At 37.5% G+C, this 16,124-nt stretch overlaps 1 protein-coding gene across 6 annotated transcripts in view; it reads right to left on the minus strand.

The window, feature by feature from the left end:
* Window positions 1–505: 505 nt before the first annotated feature.
* TOPBP1 (DNA topoisomerase II binding protein 1) overlaps window positions 506–16,124 on the minus strand; it is a 61,566-nt gene continuing 45,947 nt past the window's right edge. For all 6 annotated transcript variants that reach the window (XM_070493268.1, XM_044755139.2, XM_070493265.1 and 3 more), the window contains 6 exons: window positions 15,825–15,936; window positions 13,168–13,331; window positions 12,287–12,424; window positions 8,106–8,195; window positions 7,782–7,943; window positions 506–1,350 (listed from right to left, as the gene is read on the minus strand). In XM_070493268.1, coding sequence (XP_070349369.1) covers window positions 1,207–1,350; window positions 7,782–7,943; window positions 8,106–8,195; window positions 12,287–12,424; window positions 13,168–13,331; window positions 15,825–15,936 — 810 coding nt within the window. In that variant the 3' untranslated portion in view covers window positions 506–1,206. The remainder of the gene's footprint in view (window positions 1,351–7,781; window positions 7,944–8,105; window positions 8,196–12,286; window positions 12,425–13,167; window positions 13,332–15,824; window positions 15,937–16,124) is intronic.

The following is a 16,124-nucleotide window of genomic DNA, read 5'->3' on the forward strand; positions in this document are numbered from 1 at the left end:
GTGTAGGGGCGGGGTGAGAGCAGAGTTTACATGACACTGCAACCTACTGGGCAGTGGAGGAATCTGTGTTGTCTTAAGCTATGGATTAGCTCAAAGCTGAAAACTCTGAAGGGCCGGTTCTGTTGAGGGGCAGGGATAAACCTATACTCCACGTGGAGAAAAATCTGAGAAAAACTTCAGGGGGTTCGTGTCCAGGTTGAGGACTTTGATCTTTCACCATTTGAAAGGCCAATTCAGAGAATCATTAGGAAGTGAATATTATATATCAACATAACGTTCCTGATTCTGGTTTGTCCTTTAAACAAAATGAGGTAGCTTTCTATTTCGAGGATTGTGGTAACGCAGGTAGTAATTGGTGTTTGCATTAGCCTGTATTAATCTCAACCTAATTTTGTAGGTTGAGATATAAGGGGTTTTAAAAAAGTTTTAATAAGAGTTAAAAAATATATTTTTTAAATCCAATAGAATGATGTTCTAATAAACATCAGAAACAACTAGCAATGCATTTTTTAAGCTAAGTTTTACAAATCTTTTATTGCTTCAGCAAGAGAATGGATACTAGAATGCTTTTCTTTTAAAAACTCATCTATTCAAACTAATTTGAGTCACTACTTTTATTCTTTATTGTTTTTATTTTCCAAGTTTTGGCGCTCAAACTTGGCAAACATCACAGATATTTGTACAAACATGCATATACATATATACACACATATTTAAGTTTAAAGCTTCAGTTCCTCTATTAAACCTTGTGCTCAGGCTCCTGTTAAAAAGAGGTAAAATGGTGAGAAGATAAAATCAGGGAAAACATGAGTGAATCCCAAATGACAACTTCCTTGTTGTTACAAATTAAAGCAGACGTTTTACGGCAAAATCCATCACCTCGCTAAAACCTCCACTGTTACAGCCTCAGATATTTACAAGAAAATAAACAAAAAGCCTCTTACACACTTCAATGTGGTGTAAGGACAAGCTAGCTGGGAGTTGCATTTTGTTGTTATTTTAGGTAACTTTCCATTCAGGACAGTTAATATTTCAGTGATTAAAATTTCAGATGTAAAAATGAACTTCAAGCAGGGTCATCATTATACTCTGAAGCAGAATTCTTCAGGCAGTTGTCTTTAAATTACTACATAAATCCATCACAGTAAGATTCAGGCTTCTAATTTAAAAAACATTTAATGTTCCGTAACTAAAGAGTAAATATGATCAGTGTACTCTAGGTCGTTTGATTTTATTTTTCTCTGCAGGAGCTTTCCTCTTTTGTGATAATCCAGGCCCAGGTTCCTTATTATTTTGAAGAAATGAAATAGCTTCTGGTAGACAGTAATTTTCTACTTGAGGAGGGGATTCCTATAAAAGGGGAAAAACCCAACATCATTGTTCATTTTTTTCAGATTTCAAACTGTGAAATGATCAGGTAATAGATTCCTTTATTCTGCTTTTTGACCAGAAAAAGTTAAACATTTGTCGTCCAAGGTATGCTATTTAGCATTTGTCACATTTAGTGAACAGACCCTATGTGACAAAATTTTACCCTTTATCAGAAAAATGAGTTTATAGTTCAGATCTTAATAGTTTCACCTATAAAATATGGATTAAATACAGAATATGGAAAAATACGGTTACTAGCTATCATTTACGTGAGACATTATGCTTGGTGTAAATTTATGAAAATATTTACTTAATCTTTACAATAAACATGTGAGATAGGTGTTTGTATTTCCCACTTTACAAATAAAATACAAATGTTAGTTATACAACATTTTGCTGCAAAACCAAAATTCATACACTTTTCTATTTAACCCCCAAACCCTTGCATTTTTCTTCCTCACAACCATATTCCAACATAAAAGAAAAGGATCTTTCCCTCCTTATGAGAAATGTAATAAAACTTCTTTTTCTGGCAATATGGCAGACTTGATAACATGAAAATGAATCACCACAAAATACTGGATAAGAACCTTTCAATCCAATTCTTCCACGGATAACAACTATAACTCTGACCAAACTATTTTAAAAGTAACTACCGTTAGACATTGGAGGAGAAATGAAACCAGGCAAATGGTAGCGGGAGGTTGACATCTGGAAGAAGATAATGGTATGGGGTGAATTTCTTCTTTTTTTCTATTCTTTCTTTTTTTTTCCTCTTTTTTTGAGGAAGATTAGCCCTGAGCTAACATCTGCCAATCCTCCTCTTTTTGCTGAGGAAGACTGGCCCTGAGCCAACATCCGTGCCCATCTTCCTCCACTTTATATGTGGGATGCCTACCACAGCATGGCTTGCCAAGCGGTGCCATGTCTGCACCCAGGATCCAAACCGGTGAACCCTGGACCGCCGAAGTGGAATGTGCGCACTTGACCACTGTGCCACCGGGCTGGCCCCTGAATTTCTTCTTTTCATTTTTTATGGCTTTTAGCCTGAGGAGAAACCCCAGCATGTCCCATAAGAATAAAAGTTTATTCTTTATTTATTTTTCAAATAAAAGAAAACTAGAATTGGTCCCTATCAGACTTGTACAAACTAAAAAATGATACCAAATGGAAACTAGGTTCTTCAGGAAGAACTAACTCAAAATGGTATACATCAGGGTGAACATGAAAGATTACTTTTTCCTTTTAATTTCCTCAAAATACAGAGTATCGTTTAAAGCAAAACTTGCTTAAAGTAAAACACTGTATTGTGAGGCTATAAGAGATAGAAGTAAAACATGTGACAACTACAATATAAAGCAGAGGCCAGCAAACTTTCCTCCACAGGGTCAGACATTAAATACTTTAGGCCGTGTGGGACAGACGACGACCTCTGCCGCTGCAGCGCAAAAGCAGCTGGAGAGACTGTGTAAATGAGTGAATGAGGCTGTGTTCCAATAAAACTTTATTTATAAAACAGGAAGTGGGCTGGACTTGGCCTGCGGCCTATAGTTTACTGACCCCTGGTGTAAAAGATAGGGGAAGCAAATGAACCTACACGACGGCAAAATTTCTACGTTTTAGGTGATGTGGCACAATATTAACTCTAGGTAGACTAGGAGAAGTTAAAGCATGTGGCAATCCGTAGAGTCAAACACCACCCCCATAACCACCAAAAAGGCAGAGAGGCTTCTGCTTTCAAAAGACAATGGATGAAGCAGAATCCTAAAAAATATTAATACCAAAATAAGGCAAGAACGGAGGAACAGAGGAAGAACAACAGAGGAGACAAACCAAAAACGAATGGCAAAAAACCCTAAATCCAATCACATCAATAATCACACGATGGACTAAACATTCCAAAGAAAAAAGCAAGACCCCACTATATCCTGTTTACAAGAAAGTCATTTTAAATACAAAGAGAGTTAAGTTAAAAACTGAAGAAATCCAAAAAATTAAGAAAACAATTCCATTTTACAATTGTATGAAAAAGAATAAAACACCTAGCGATAAATTTAACCAAGGAGGTGAAAGACCTGTTACACTGAAAACTATAAGACGTTAGACTCTGGACAGCCAAAGCACTCTTGAAAAAGAACAACAAAGCTGCACGTATCATGCTCCCTGATTTTGAACTATATCACAAAGCTACAGTAATGAAAATAGCATAGCACTGGCATAAAAACAGGCACATAGATCAATGGAACAGAATAGAAAGTCCAGAAATAAACTCATGCATACATGGTCAATTAATTTATGATAAAAGAGCCAAGAATATACATGGAGAAAGGACAGTCTTTTCAATAAATTCTGGGAAAATTGGACAGCCACACGCACAAGAATGAAACTGGACCACTATGTTACACCATATATGAAAATAAACTCAAATGGATTAAAGACTTGACTTTAAGACTTGAAACTATAAAACTCCTAGAAAAAAATATAGGCAGTGTGATCTTTGACACTGGTTTTGGTGATGATTTTTTGGATTTGACACCAAAAGCAAAGGTAACAAAAGCAAAAATAAATAAGTGGGACTAAACACCAAACTAAAAAGCTTCCACCCAGGAAAGGAAACCATCAGCAAAATAAAAAGGCAACCTACCAAACGGAAGAAAATATTTGCAAATCATATATCTGATAAGGGGTTAATATCCAAAACATAAAGAACACATACAACTCAACAGCAAGAAAACAAAAAACTCCCACCAATGCAATTAAAAAATGGACAGAGGATCTGAATAGACATTTTTCTTTTTAGGAAGATTAGCCCTAAGCTAACATCTGCTGCCAGTCCTCCTCTTTTTGCTGAGGAAGACTGGCGCTGAGCTAACATCCATGCCCATCTTCCTCTACTTTATATGTGAGACACCTGCCACAGCATGGCTTGCCAAGCGCTGCCATGTCCACACCTGGGATCTGAACTGGTGAACCCTGGGCTACTGAAGTGGAACATGTGCACTTAACCACTGTGCCGGCCCCTGAACAGACATTTTTCTAAAGACATACAAATGGCCAATAGGTCCATGAATAGGTGCTCAACATTGCTGTACATCAGGGAAATGCAAATTAAAAGCACAATGTGCTATCCTCACAGCTGCTAGGAGGGCTATTATCAAAAAGACAAGCAATAAAAAGTGTTGGCAAGTATGTGGAGAAATGGGAACCCTGTGCACTGTTGGTGGTAATGTAAATTGGTGCAGCCACTATGGAAAACAGTATGGCGGTTCTTCAAAAAATTAAAAATAGAGCTACCATATGATCCAACAATCCCACTTCTGGGTACTTATCTGAAGGAAACAAAAATACTAACTCAAAAGGTATTTGCACCTTCATGTTCACTGCAGCATTATTTACAATAGCCAAGATAATGGAAACAACCTGAGTGTCCATCAAAAGATGAATGGATAAAGGAAACTGGTACATATACGTAATGGAATACTATTCAGCTATAGAAAAGCAGGAAACCCTGCCAATTGTGGCAACATGGATGGACCCTGAGAGCATTATGCTAAGTGAAATAAGTCAGAAACAGAAAGACAACCTTATGATCTCACTTATAAGTGGAATCTAAAAAACACCCCAAACAACTCAAAGATACAGAGAATTGGTGGCCAAATGGGTGAAGGTGGTCAGGAGGTACAAACTTCCAGTTAGAAAATGAACAAGTCCTAGGGATGTAACGGACAGCATGGTGGTTACAGTTGATACTGTATTGGATATTTCAAAGTGGCTAAGAGAGTCAATCCTGGAAGTTCCCCCCACAAGAAAAAAGAAAATTTGTAACTATGTGTGGTGATCTAGACTTATTGTGGTGATCATTTTGCAATACATACATATATTGAATCATTATGTTGTACACCTGAAACTAATATAACATTATACGTCAATTATATCTCAAAAAAAAAAAAAAGGGCAGCCAGACTCATCCTTCAGGCAGATTGGAAGACTCCTCTCTGGATAAACTGAAACAATTCAAGAAGCACATAAAGGTCTGAACCTAGGAAAGGGTCCCCGATAACCAGCCCACCCAGGCTATGTCACCCAGCTCAAAAACGACAAGACCGAACTGTGCTCAGTACTTCTAATCAGCTTTTTTATCCCCTTCTCTTAAATCGTGAGCAGAAAGCCAGGAATTACCAGATATCTGACAAATTCATCTAACGCGGAAGATAAAGACCCAAAACAAAGAGGGGACAGGCAGTTTAGTGGAAGCAGAAACTATGCAGAAATAAGAAAACTTTATAAAAGATCTCTATTAAAAAACATGATAACAAAATGAAGTCAAGAGAAGGCATGGAAGATAAAACTGAGGGAATCTCTCAAAAAGTGAAGATAAAAATAGGTGAGAAATAAGAAAATACACTATACAAATAGAAGTACCAGAAAGAACAGAATGCAGAGGAAAAAAAACATCATCACTGGAATAATTCAATTTCCCAGCACTGAAAGATACATTACCAGACCAGAAGGGGCCCTCCAAGTGCCCAGAATAATATATACAAACCCTCATGATTGCATGTCATTTTGAAATTTCAGAAAACTGAGGATAAAAAGAACTTCCTATTAGTTTAGAGTTACATATACAGGTTTATGAATCAGAAGGGCTTTGGTTACTCGACAGCAATACCAGAAGCAAGGAAACAAGCAATCAAAAGCCTAAGAGAAAATAGTTTCCAACCTATAATTTGATGCCCAGCCAAACTATCGGTCAAGTGTGAGCAGAGAAAAAAGACTTTACACACAAAGTCTCAAACAATTTATCTCCCATGTGCTCTTTCTCAAGAAGTTACTAGGAGACTTCTATCAAAATGAGAGAGCAGATCAGGGCGACATGGGATTCAGAAACAGGAGATACAACTGAGAAGAGGGAGAAAGGATGGTGAGTGGAGATCCTGGGATGACAGCAGTGCACAGAAGTAGAGGTGACCATCCAGCCTGGAGCAATGTGACTGAGGACACGTTGAAGGCCATCATCACCAAGATCTCTGCAGCCACCACACCTAGCTTTTTAACCTGAGGTCGGAACACTGGGATGAGCCTATCTCAGAGTCTTAACTGTACTTGGCTTATGTTGACCATGAACTTGACCATGAAGGTGCTGCTCTCCCCTCAGCCTGCTGCTTCATCCCACAGACATGCTCTGTTTTGACCTACTCCTGAGAGCTAGAGATTAGCAATGATGAACTTAGACGTAGAAACATAAAGCAGCTCACTCCCCCAACACATTCCTCCAGATAGCTAGGAGCGGACATACATTACAACCCTGAAAAAGGCAGGGACATGAATAACTGAAAGTCAGATAGGGGATTACTTCTGGTGGGGAAGTAGGCAGATCAACTGGGGGAAGCAACAGGGAGCTCCTATGGGACTAGCAAGCTTCTATTTCTTAGCTGGGTATCTAGATGACATTTTGTTCTTTTGTAACCAGTACATACGTTCTATACAGTCTTTCATATGTAAGAAAAAAAACCAAAATGAGAACACATGTACAAACACTTAGCCCAGCACAATACAGGTGACTGATACTGGTTCTTGCTTAGATGTTAGCTGTGTACCTGAAATGATCACGAATTTTAGGAAGGAATGAGGTACGTAGGGTTCTCTACATTCTCCCTACCCTGCCCTTTTCCCCACTGGGTAAATTTTTAAAACCTCATGTCTCAAGAAATAGAGCTTTTTAAAGTTATTTATGTGTTCAAGGAGAGTTTCCTACTAAGTATGTCCCACTGCTTTATGACAAAGGCTTTCTCTCTATATTAAATCCCGAGCGCTCCCAAACACACGCAGCAAGTCACAAGGCAGGCTGAGTTTTGGCTTTCCCTTTTCTCTACACCACTGTTTGAACTCCTTTGTACGAAGACATTCATGATCATGCATCATACCTTGCTGATTCCTGATGGCATTTTAGGCACTCTGGTGTCAGGAAGATTTTTCTTTGCCCGTTCAAATCACACAACATAGGCCCTTTCTGAACAGGAGTGGAGTGAGCCCTCCATATAGCAAATGCTTGGTTTACCACAGCGTCTAACAAAGGTATTTACTGTGTATCGATGCAAAAGTTCAAGAAAATTAAAGGAGGACCCTTGGGTAAATGCTTCTCCTTGGACTCCTAGAATCAATTTTTGCTTTTTTTATAGTCCAACCTTTTAATAGGCACTTCTAAGGCTTTTAGAGGTACCTAGTTTTTTATACTGGTCTTGCATTTAACTTCCAAGCTAAATGTTTACATATGCGTTATTATAAAAAAAGAATGAAAGTGAAAGGGACGAACATTCTCTTACTAACAAGCTGAGGGTTTTGTTGAGTCGCTTGTCTATGCATACAAGCATATCTGCTACAGAGGAGGTCAAAGACAGAATCTTACAAACCTGCATAAGATAATCAGCAATATATTCCGTTTTCAAGCAGTACACATTATGGGCAGCAGCTTCCGCTATATTAACTCCTGAGTCATCTGGTTTGAGTTTATTTAAGTCAGAGAAGAGATGTGTGGCTTCTTTAAATAAAGGTATAGAATGACCAGGTAGCACCTAATGAAAAAACAAGAGGCATCACAATCTATCAATGTCTCAAAGTAATTCAACTATACAATCTGTACTTAAGGATTACCATCTCACAAAGCACAGAAAATCAAGCACTGATCACAGCAAGCTTGGTTAACAAATAATTCATTAAGTCAATCCAATACAAACCTTTGCTCCTCCTGACTGAAGAAGGCGTTTGAATCCTGCTTCTCGGGATGGATCAACATGTAAGATTACCTTCCACCCACTAAATGCCCCCTACAAATAAAAAATAATCAATGTTGGAAAATATTTGGAAAATAAATGACAAAATCATACAGATCAATACATCATTTTATCTACAGACTTAGTTTTATGTTAACAAATAATCTTAAGACCTTTCCTTTTGCTACAGTGGTAACTGTCTTTTGTCACAATACTTTGAAACACACGACAGTGTTTGGCACACAGTAGGTCAATAAATATTTGAAGAATGAAGGAAAATGATGTGATGGTTAGGTAACATTAAAACAAAGCAACCTGACTTTTATTTAGCCTTTTCTATTATTTTTTTCTTACAATTAATCAAAGGTAGAGCCTAAAGCCTCCATTACATAATTCTCTTGAAAATGGTTACTAATTAGAAATATTCCTTACTCAAATATTTTATAACAGTTAACAGAAGCCAGTGGAATTACTCTAAAAGAAAGAGTCAGGGCTAACAAGGAACTGGAGAGAGCAGAGAACTCAGAATACAACACGGAAGATTCCTTCACTCACGGGTTCGTAAACTTTCTGTGAGCCATGGACCCCCTCTGGTAGTCTGGTAAAACTTACATGTCTGTTTTCTAAATAATTTTGTAGAAAATTAACAGCTTTACTGAGATGTAATTTCTATACTATATGAATGTCTTTTTAATGTTCAAGATAAAGTATAAAGAATTAAAAAGCAAACCATTTTATTGAAAATTATCAAAATATTAAAAAATTTGTGACATAATAGAAGTGCTTCTATATTAATGCATTAAATCAAAAGACCTAATGGTGGTTGAACAACTACTATAATTTTAAATAGTGATGAACATAACCAGTATTTCAGATACAGGCATACCTCGCTTCATTGTGCTTCAGATATCGCATTCTTTTACACATGAAGGTCTGTGGCAACCCTGCATTAAGCAAGTCTATTGGCACCATTTTCCCAACAGCATTTGCTCACTTCGTGTCTGTATTCCATTTTGGTAATTCTTTCAATATTTCAAACTTTCTCATTATTATCATATTTATTATGGTGATCTGTGGTCACTGGTCTTTGATATTACTATTGTAATCATTCCGGGGCACCATGAACTGCACTCATATAAGATGGTGAACTTAATCGAAAACTTTTGTGTGTTCTGACTCCTCAATGACAAGCTATTCCCCGTCTCCTCTAGCCTCCCTTTTCCCTCAGCAACAATATTGAAATAAGGCCAATTAATAATCTTACAATGGCTTCTAAACATTCAAGTAAAAGGAAGGGTCACACATCTCTCACTTTAAATCAAAAGCTAGAAATGACTAAGCTTAGTGAGGAAGGCATGTCGAAAGCTGAGACAGGCCAAAAGCTAGGTCTCTTGTGACAAACAGTTGCCAAGTTGTGAATGAAAAGGAAAAGTTCTTGAAGGACATGAAAAGTGCCACTCCAGTGAACACACGAATGATAAGAAAGCAAAATAGCCTTGCTGCTGATATGGAAAAAGTTTTAGTGGTCTGGATAGAAAATCAAACCAGCCACACATTCCCTTAAGCCAAAGCCTAATCCAGAGCGAGGCCCTACCTCTCTTCAATTCCGTGAAGGCTGAGAGAGGGGAGGAAGCTGCAGAAGAAAGGTTTGAAGCTAGCAGAGGTTGGTTCATGAGGTTTAAGGAAAGAAGCCGTCTCCATAACACAAAAGTGCAGGGGAAGCAGCCAGTGCTGCTGTAGAAGCTGCAGCGAGTTCTCCAGAAGATCATTAATGAAGGCGGCTGCACTGAACAGGAGATTTTCAAGGCAGATAAAACAACCTCCTCTTGGAAGAAGATGCCATGTAGGACTCTCATAGCTAGAGAGAAGTCAAGGCCTGGTTTCAAAGCTTCAAAGGACAGGCTGACTCTTGTTAGGGGCTAATGCAGTGGGTGACTTTAAGTTGAAGCCAATGCTCATTTACCATTCTGAAAATCCTAGGGCCCTTAAGGATTATGCTAAATCTACTCTGCCTGTGCTCTACAAATGGAACAAAACATGGATGACAGCACATCTGTCTATAAGATGGTTTACTGAATATTTTAAAGCACACTGTTGAGACCAACATGATCATGTGACTCATGTTGTTGTCTTCTGGACAGGTTACCTTTCCAGTATGAAGTTTTGAGAATGACATCAGACAGAGAGCCTGACAACTAGTGGAATAAACCTCAGAAAAAAGGATTCCTTGCAAAATATGACTGCTCATTGACAATGCACCTGGTCACCCAACAGCTCTGATGGAGATGTACAATGAGATGAATGTTGTTTTCATGCCTAGTAACACAACATCCATTCTGCAGCCCACAGATCAAGGAGTAATTTTGACTTTCAAGTCTTCTTATTTAAGAAATAAATTTTGGGGGCTGGCCTGGTGGCATAGTGATTAAGTTCAGCATGATCCGCTTCAGTGGCCTGGGATTCGTGGGTTTAGATCCCAGGTGTGGACCTACACACTGCTCATCAAGCCATGCTGTGGCAGTGTCCTACATACAAAATAGAGAAAGGCTGGCACAGATGTTAGCTCAGGGAGAATCTTCCTCAAGCAAAAAGAGGAAGACTGGCAATGGATGTTAGTTCAGGGCCAATCTTCCTCACCAAAAAACAAAACGAAACAAAACCACCCCACCATTTCAGAAGGCTGTAGCTGCCATAGATAGCGACTCCGCTGATGTATCTGGGCAAGATGAAAACCTTCTGGAAAGGATTCACCATTCTAGATACCATTAAGAACATTCATGATTCATGGTAAGATGTAAAAATAGCAACATCAGCAGGAGTTTGGGAGAAGTTGATTCCAACCCTCATGGATGACTTGGAGGGATTTAAGACTTCAGCAGAGGAAGTTAACTGCAGATGTGGTGGAAACAGCAAGAAACTAGAATCAGAAGTGGAGCCTGAAGATGTGACTGAATTGCTGCAATCTGATGATAAAACTTTAACAGATGAGGAGTTGCTTTTTATGGATGAGCAAAGAAAGTGGTTCTTGAGATGGAAGCTACTCCTGGTGAAGATGGTGTGAAGACTGTTGAAATGACAACAAAGGATTTAGAATATCACATAAACTCAGTTGATAAAGCAGCAGTAGGGTTTGAGAGGATTGCCTCCAATTTTTAAAGAAGTTCCACGGTGGGTAAAATGCTGTCATCAGCATCGCATGATACAGGGAAACCGTTAGTGAAAGGAAGAGTCAATTGATGTGGCACACTTCATTGCTGTCTTATTTTAAGAAATTGCCATAGCCATCCCAACCTTCAGCAACCACCATCCTGATCAGTCAGCAGCCATCAACATTGATGCAAGACCCTCCAAGAGCAAAAAGATTACGACCCACTGAAGGCTCAGATGACGGTTAGCATTTTTTAGCAATATTTTTTAATTGCAGTATCTACATTGTTTTTTTAGACATAATGCTATAGCACACTTAATAGACTACAGTATAGGGTAAACATAACTTTTATATGTGCTTGGAAACCAAAAAATTCATGTGACTTGCTTTATGGCAACATTTCCTTTATTGGAGTGGTCTGGAACCAAACCCACAGCATCTCCGAGGAATGCCTATACTTGCAATTATGATGCAAAGCAAAAATATCTCATTTCTGTTGGGGTGAAGTCACAGGTACTGTTAATAGTGTTGTGATTTGTTGCCTAGACTTATAATGAAAAGAAATGCTAGCTTTCAACTATAGGTTAGTAAGATGAGGATGTACTTTCCCCCCATCCAAATTGTACAGCCTTCTTGAATTTGATCTACAAACTTCTTTGGGAGAATCTTGTGGAGCCCAAGTTAAGAACCCCTGAAGCTAGATGCCGAAAAGATTCGTTGGAAGAAATACAGTATGGGTCATGTTTTACACATATAAATTATTTTTACAAGAGCCATCAACATTATATATAGCCTACTGTCGATCACAATTAGAGGAATTAGGAATTAACATTAAGCTCAATTTAGAACGTCCAAACTAAGTATATCAATCAAGGGATAAAAGACAAATAGAATTCTCACATTGTCAAGCACATTCTCTTAAAAAAAAATTAAAATCTGAAAAAGTCATGACATTGAATGCCATTTATACTACCTAAATAATTATATATGTTAATACCTCAATAATGCCCGATTCTTGTCTTTGTTGGATTTTTCTCCTCCATCTCATTGCTGCAAGTGCTAGTCTTCGCTGCTGTACACTGATTCCAGTCAAAACGTCAAGTATGCAACTACTTCCCCATTCATAGTCTTCTTCCTAGAGAGTCAGTCCAACCAACTTTGAGTTTCTACAAGATGTTCTCAAGGGGTCCACAATTTAATGAGTCAATTGTTACAAATACAGAGGGTGCTAAGTGAGCATCAGTTTACAAGCATAGAGGAAGTGTAGATTAATCTGGCTTCATAGGAGAGTCAAGCATATCTGGTTTTTAATTAGAAAGCAGAAAAATATTGCATACCTTTCTAAGAAACACAGATAACTGCACCTTAGCAATTGGTAGTATTTAGATTATTGGGCTTCTCCTAGCGTAAGACGAGCTTCACAGGAGGACACAGTCTCAGAGCAGGTATGTATTAACAGCTGGATTACCTGTCTACAGAAGAGATCCCTAAGGGATCTTGATTGAAAACTTCAGAAACTAGACGATAGATATTACTGTGAAGATCAGTAGGAACCAACAATATTTCAAATAATTAGTTTAATATTTAATGGACTGGCAGTAAAGATAAAAGCTCACAATGAGATAATCTTGAAATTTTCTAATCTCAAAAAATGCCCCCCACATTCAAATTAAGTAATACTGATATAACTAAGAATCTGGATCTGTGATCTTTAATTTTTTTTGCTTTAATTGTTAATGCAGATCTTATAAAATTGGTTAATCTAATTGGTCATATTTGGTTATTTCAATTGCATGAACAGTCAGTGTATGCGCTGGAATCAATTAAGACATCTACTTTTAAAGAACAATGACCCTTCCCATTCATTGGAATACACACCGGCATGAAGTGCCCAGCTGTCCTGCATGCTTCAAGGTAGGAGCGATGAAGCACCCACTTGCCAGCTGCCACTGAGGCTAAGTACTTCTCGTTTCGAAGTGGATGTCCCACAACAATGTGTGTGCAGTTGGGATCAAAGCACTGCTTCTCTATCACTAATCCACCTTGAGCAGAGAAAAGTGGTACTTTACTGATTCTTAGCTTTGTCCTGGGAAAAACGCATCTCAACTATGCACAGAAATTATTTATAAACAAATGCATCAAATAAACCAAAAATCTTGGCTGATAATTATATTACTTTACACATATATTTTATAAAACGTTTATTACGAAAAAATACAAAAATAGTAAAATGAATCCCCATACACTGACCACCTAGGTTCTAAAATTATCAAAATTTTGCCATCCCTACTTTATCTATCTGCCTTTTTTTGCTTAACTATTTTAAAGTAAATTCCAGACATCATGGTATTTTACCCCTATATACTCAGTATGCATCTCTAAAATACATGGGAATTTTCTTATACAGCCATAATGCAATCACCAGATCTAATATAATTAACAAAAATTCTTTGCTATCTCAATACTAAATCCTTATTCAAATTTTCTTGTTTATCTGCACTAGTTTGTTACAATTAAGATATAAAAAGAAACAGAATACAAAGGAGGACCACATACTGCAGGTGCTTGTTAGATCTCTTAAGTTTCTCTCAACTACCAGGGCAATTTCCAAGCACTGAATACGGCTAAGCAGGGAGACAGAAGTCAAAAGGGGGCCCCTACAGACTAAAAGCAGAAGAAAAGTCTTGGTGAGTGGAAATTAGGTCAGCAGACCAACACAGAAGCTTGGGAGGAAAACCCACACACTAGGGAGACATGAAGCAGTGGTGGAGCTGAACTCTCTTCTCAGATATGTATGCATGAAGCCTGACTTTGAGGAAGAAGAACGCATAAGTAAATATAAGCTTATGTGAAACAGGGATTTTGATTTATACATTAGAGGTTAACTTGACTACTGGTTAGGCAGAGTTGGATCAAGGACTTTCTAAGACGTCAACAAAACATTTGAACTCTACTCATGCTTTACAGACAACTCTAATAATAATAGCAGCAATACTTTCTGAGCACTTACTATATGCCAGGAACTGCTCCAGATTATTAACTCACTTAATCCTCACAACTCTACTAAGGTAGGTTATATTATCTGCAAATTGTACATGAGGACACAGGTACAGAGTAACTCACCCAGGGTTACAGAGGGACAAAAGAAGAAGGTTAAAATTCCCTGTTAATCTATCAATACCTAGTCTATACAACAAATTTATTCTGTAACCCAGAGAACATAATAGACTGATTTATTATGTTCACCGGTTGGCCACAGCTGCTTCATTTATAAAATGAAGGGTCTCTTTGCTTTCTAATATCAAAAGCCTTCTAGTCACAGACTCCCAATTCCAGCACAATATGTACTCATCTGCCTCTGCTCTGTCCTCTTCTAGACAATTCTCTGCTAGTTGCTACTATTCTTGCCCACAGTTTGCAGACACGGAACAATCTATAGGAGACAGAGTCTTGGAGTGTTCCATTTTGGTGAGTTCTAGGTAAAGTTTAGCGATGCTGACTTATAACACCGCCTAATCTATTAGGTGCCTGGGAAACAAAGTGTTCCACATGAGGAAAGTTTCCAAGAAACAGCATCTCACGTGTACAACTGTATTTGACAGAAATCTCTAAAAAACATATATTGTAGTTCTCTGAATTCTTAAAGGGATAGCACTAAATAACATTTAATCTTTTCTTGATGACTCAGAGCCACTGTTAAAACAACCATTATTTCTTAATGTTTTCTCTATGTCAAGCTGTCAGCTTAAGTTCTCTTCCTATCATTTTCCTAACTCTATAGAGCTGCTCTGTCCAATATAGTAGCCACTAACCACACGTGGCTCTCAAACGCCTGAAGCACAGCCAGTTCAAACTGAGACGTGCCGTAAGTGTAAAATATATTCCAGATTTCAAAGACTTAGTAAGAAAAAAAAAAGGAAAATATCTCACTGATATTTTATATTGATTACATGTTGAATATAATATTTTGCACACACTAGGTTATATGTTTAAAATTAACTTCACCTGTTTCTTCTTACTTTTTAAAACGTGGCTACTCAAAAGCTTAAAATTACATATGTGACTCATGTTGTTGTCTACTGGACAGGTTACCTTTCTAGTATGAAGTTTTGAGAATGACGTCAGACAGACAGCCTGACAACTAGTGGAATAAGAATGTTACATAAGACAGAGCTTCTCTCTGGATGTTACCATACCTTCAACTTCACAAAAATGTAGCTTTATTTATCTTGTAAGTGTATAATTTCATTGATTTTTGTCCAAGATTTGTCCAAAGCAGCACAAGAGATTTCTTAAACCTTAATGGTTTGTTTCAATTTAAATCTTTAAATCCTATGACCCAGTGAGTTTAGATTTAGATTAGAAGTTTATAAAATCAAAGTTCTAATGCTGACTCAATGTATAGCCCTAGACTAATTACCCTTCTTTTAAATCTCAATTTCTACATCTTACAAATGATATAAATATCAACTACATTTGACTTCCAAATAAGGTTACTATAGAGCACATTTTTGACTTAAGTAAAATACTTGTACCTAGTTTTTCAATCAGATGACAGTAATCAATACGTTCTTGAGGATTCAGAGATGACAACTGAAATATGTACTGTTTTTTTAAGTCTTCATGGGTCTCTTCTATTGTTATAATCTGGAATGGAAGAGTTTTATTTCAGAAAAAATTAACATTAGGAAAGTTATCTGGCATACGGTTCTTTTATAGTTATATTTTACTTAGTCTTCTGAGTTATCAAATATAGAAATAATAATACAATGCAAAGAAATGCGTTTTCAATATTAGATGAATCCTTGCTATTGATATCAACAAATTCTGAATAC

The sequence above is a fragment of the Equus asinus genome, chromosome 21 (assembly GCF_041296235.1).
Source record: "Equus asinus isolate D_3611 breed Donkey chromosome 21, EquAss-T2T_v2, whole genome shotgun sequence".
NCBI classification, from domain to species: Eukaryota; Metazoa; Chordata; class Mammalia; order Perissodactyla; family Equidae; genus Equus; species Equus asinus.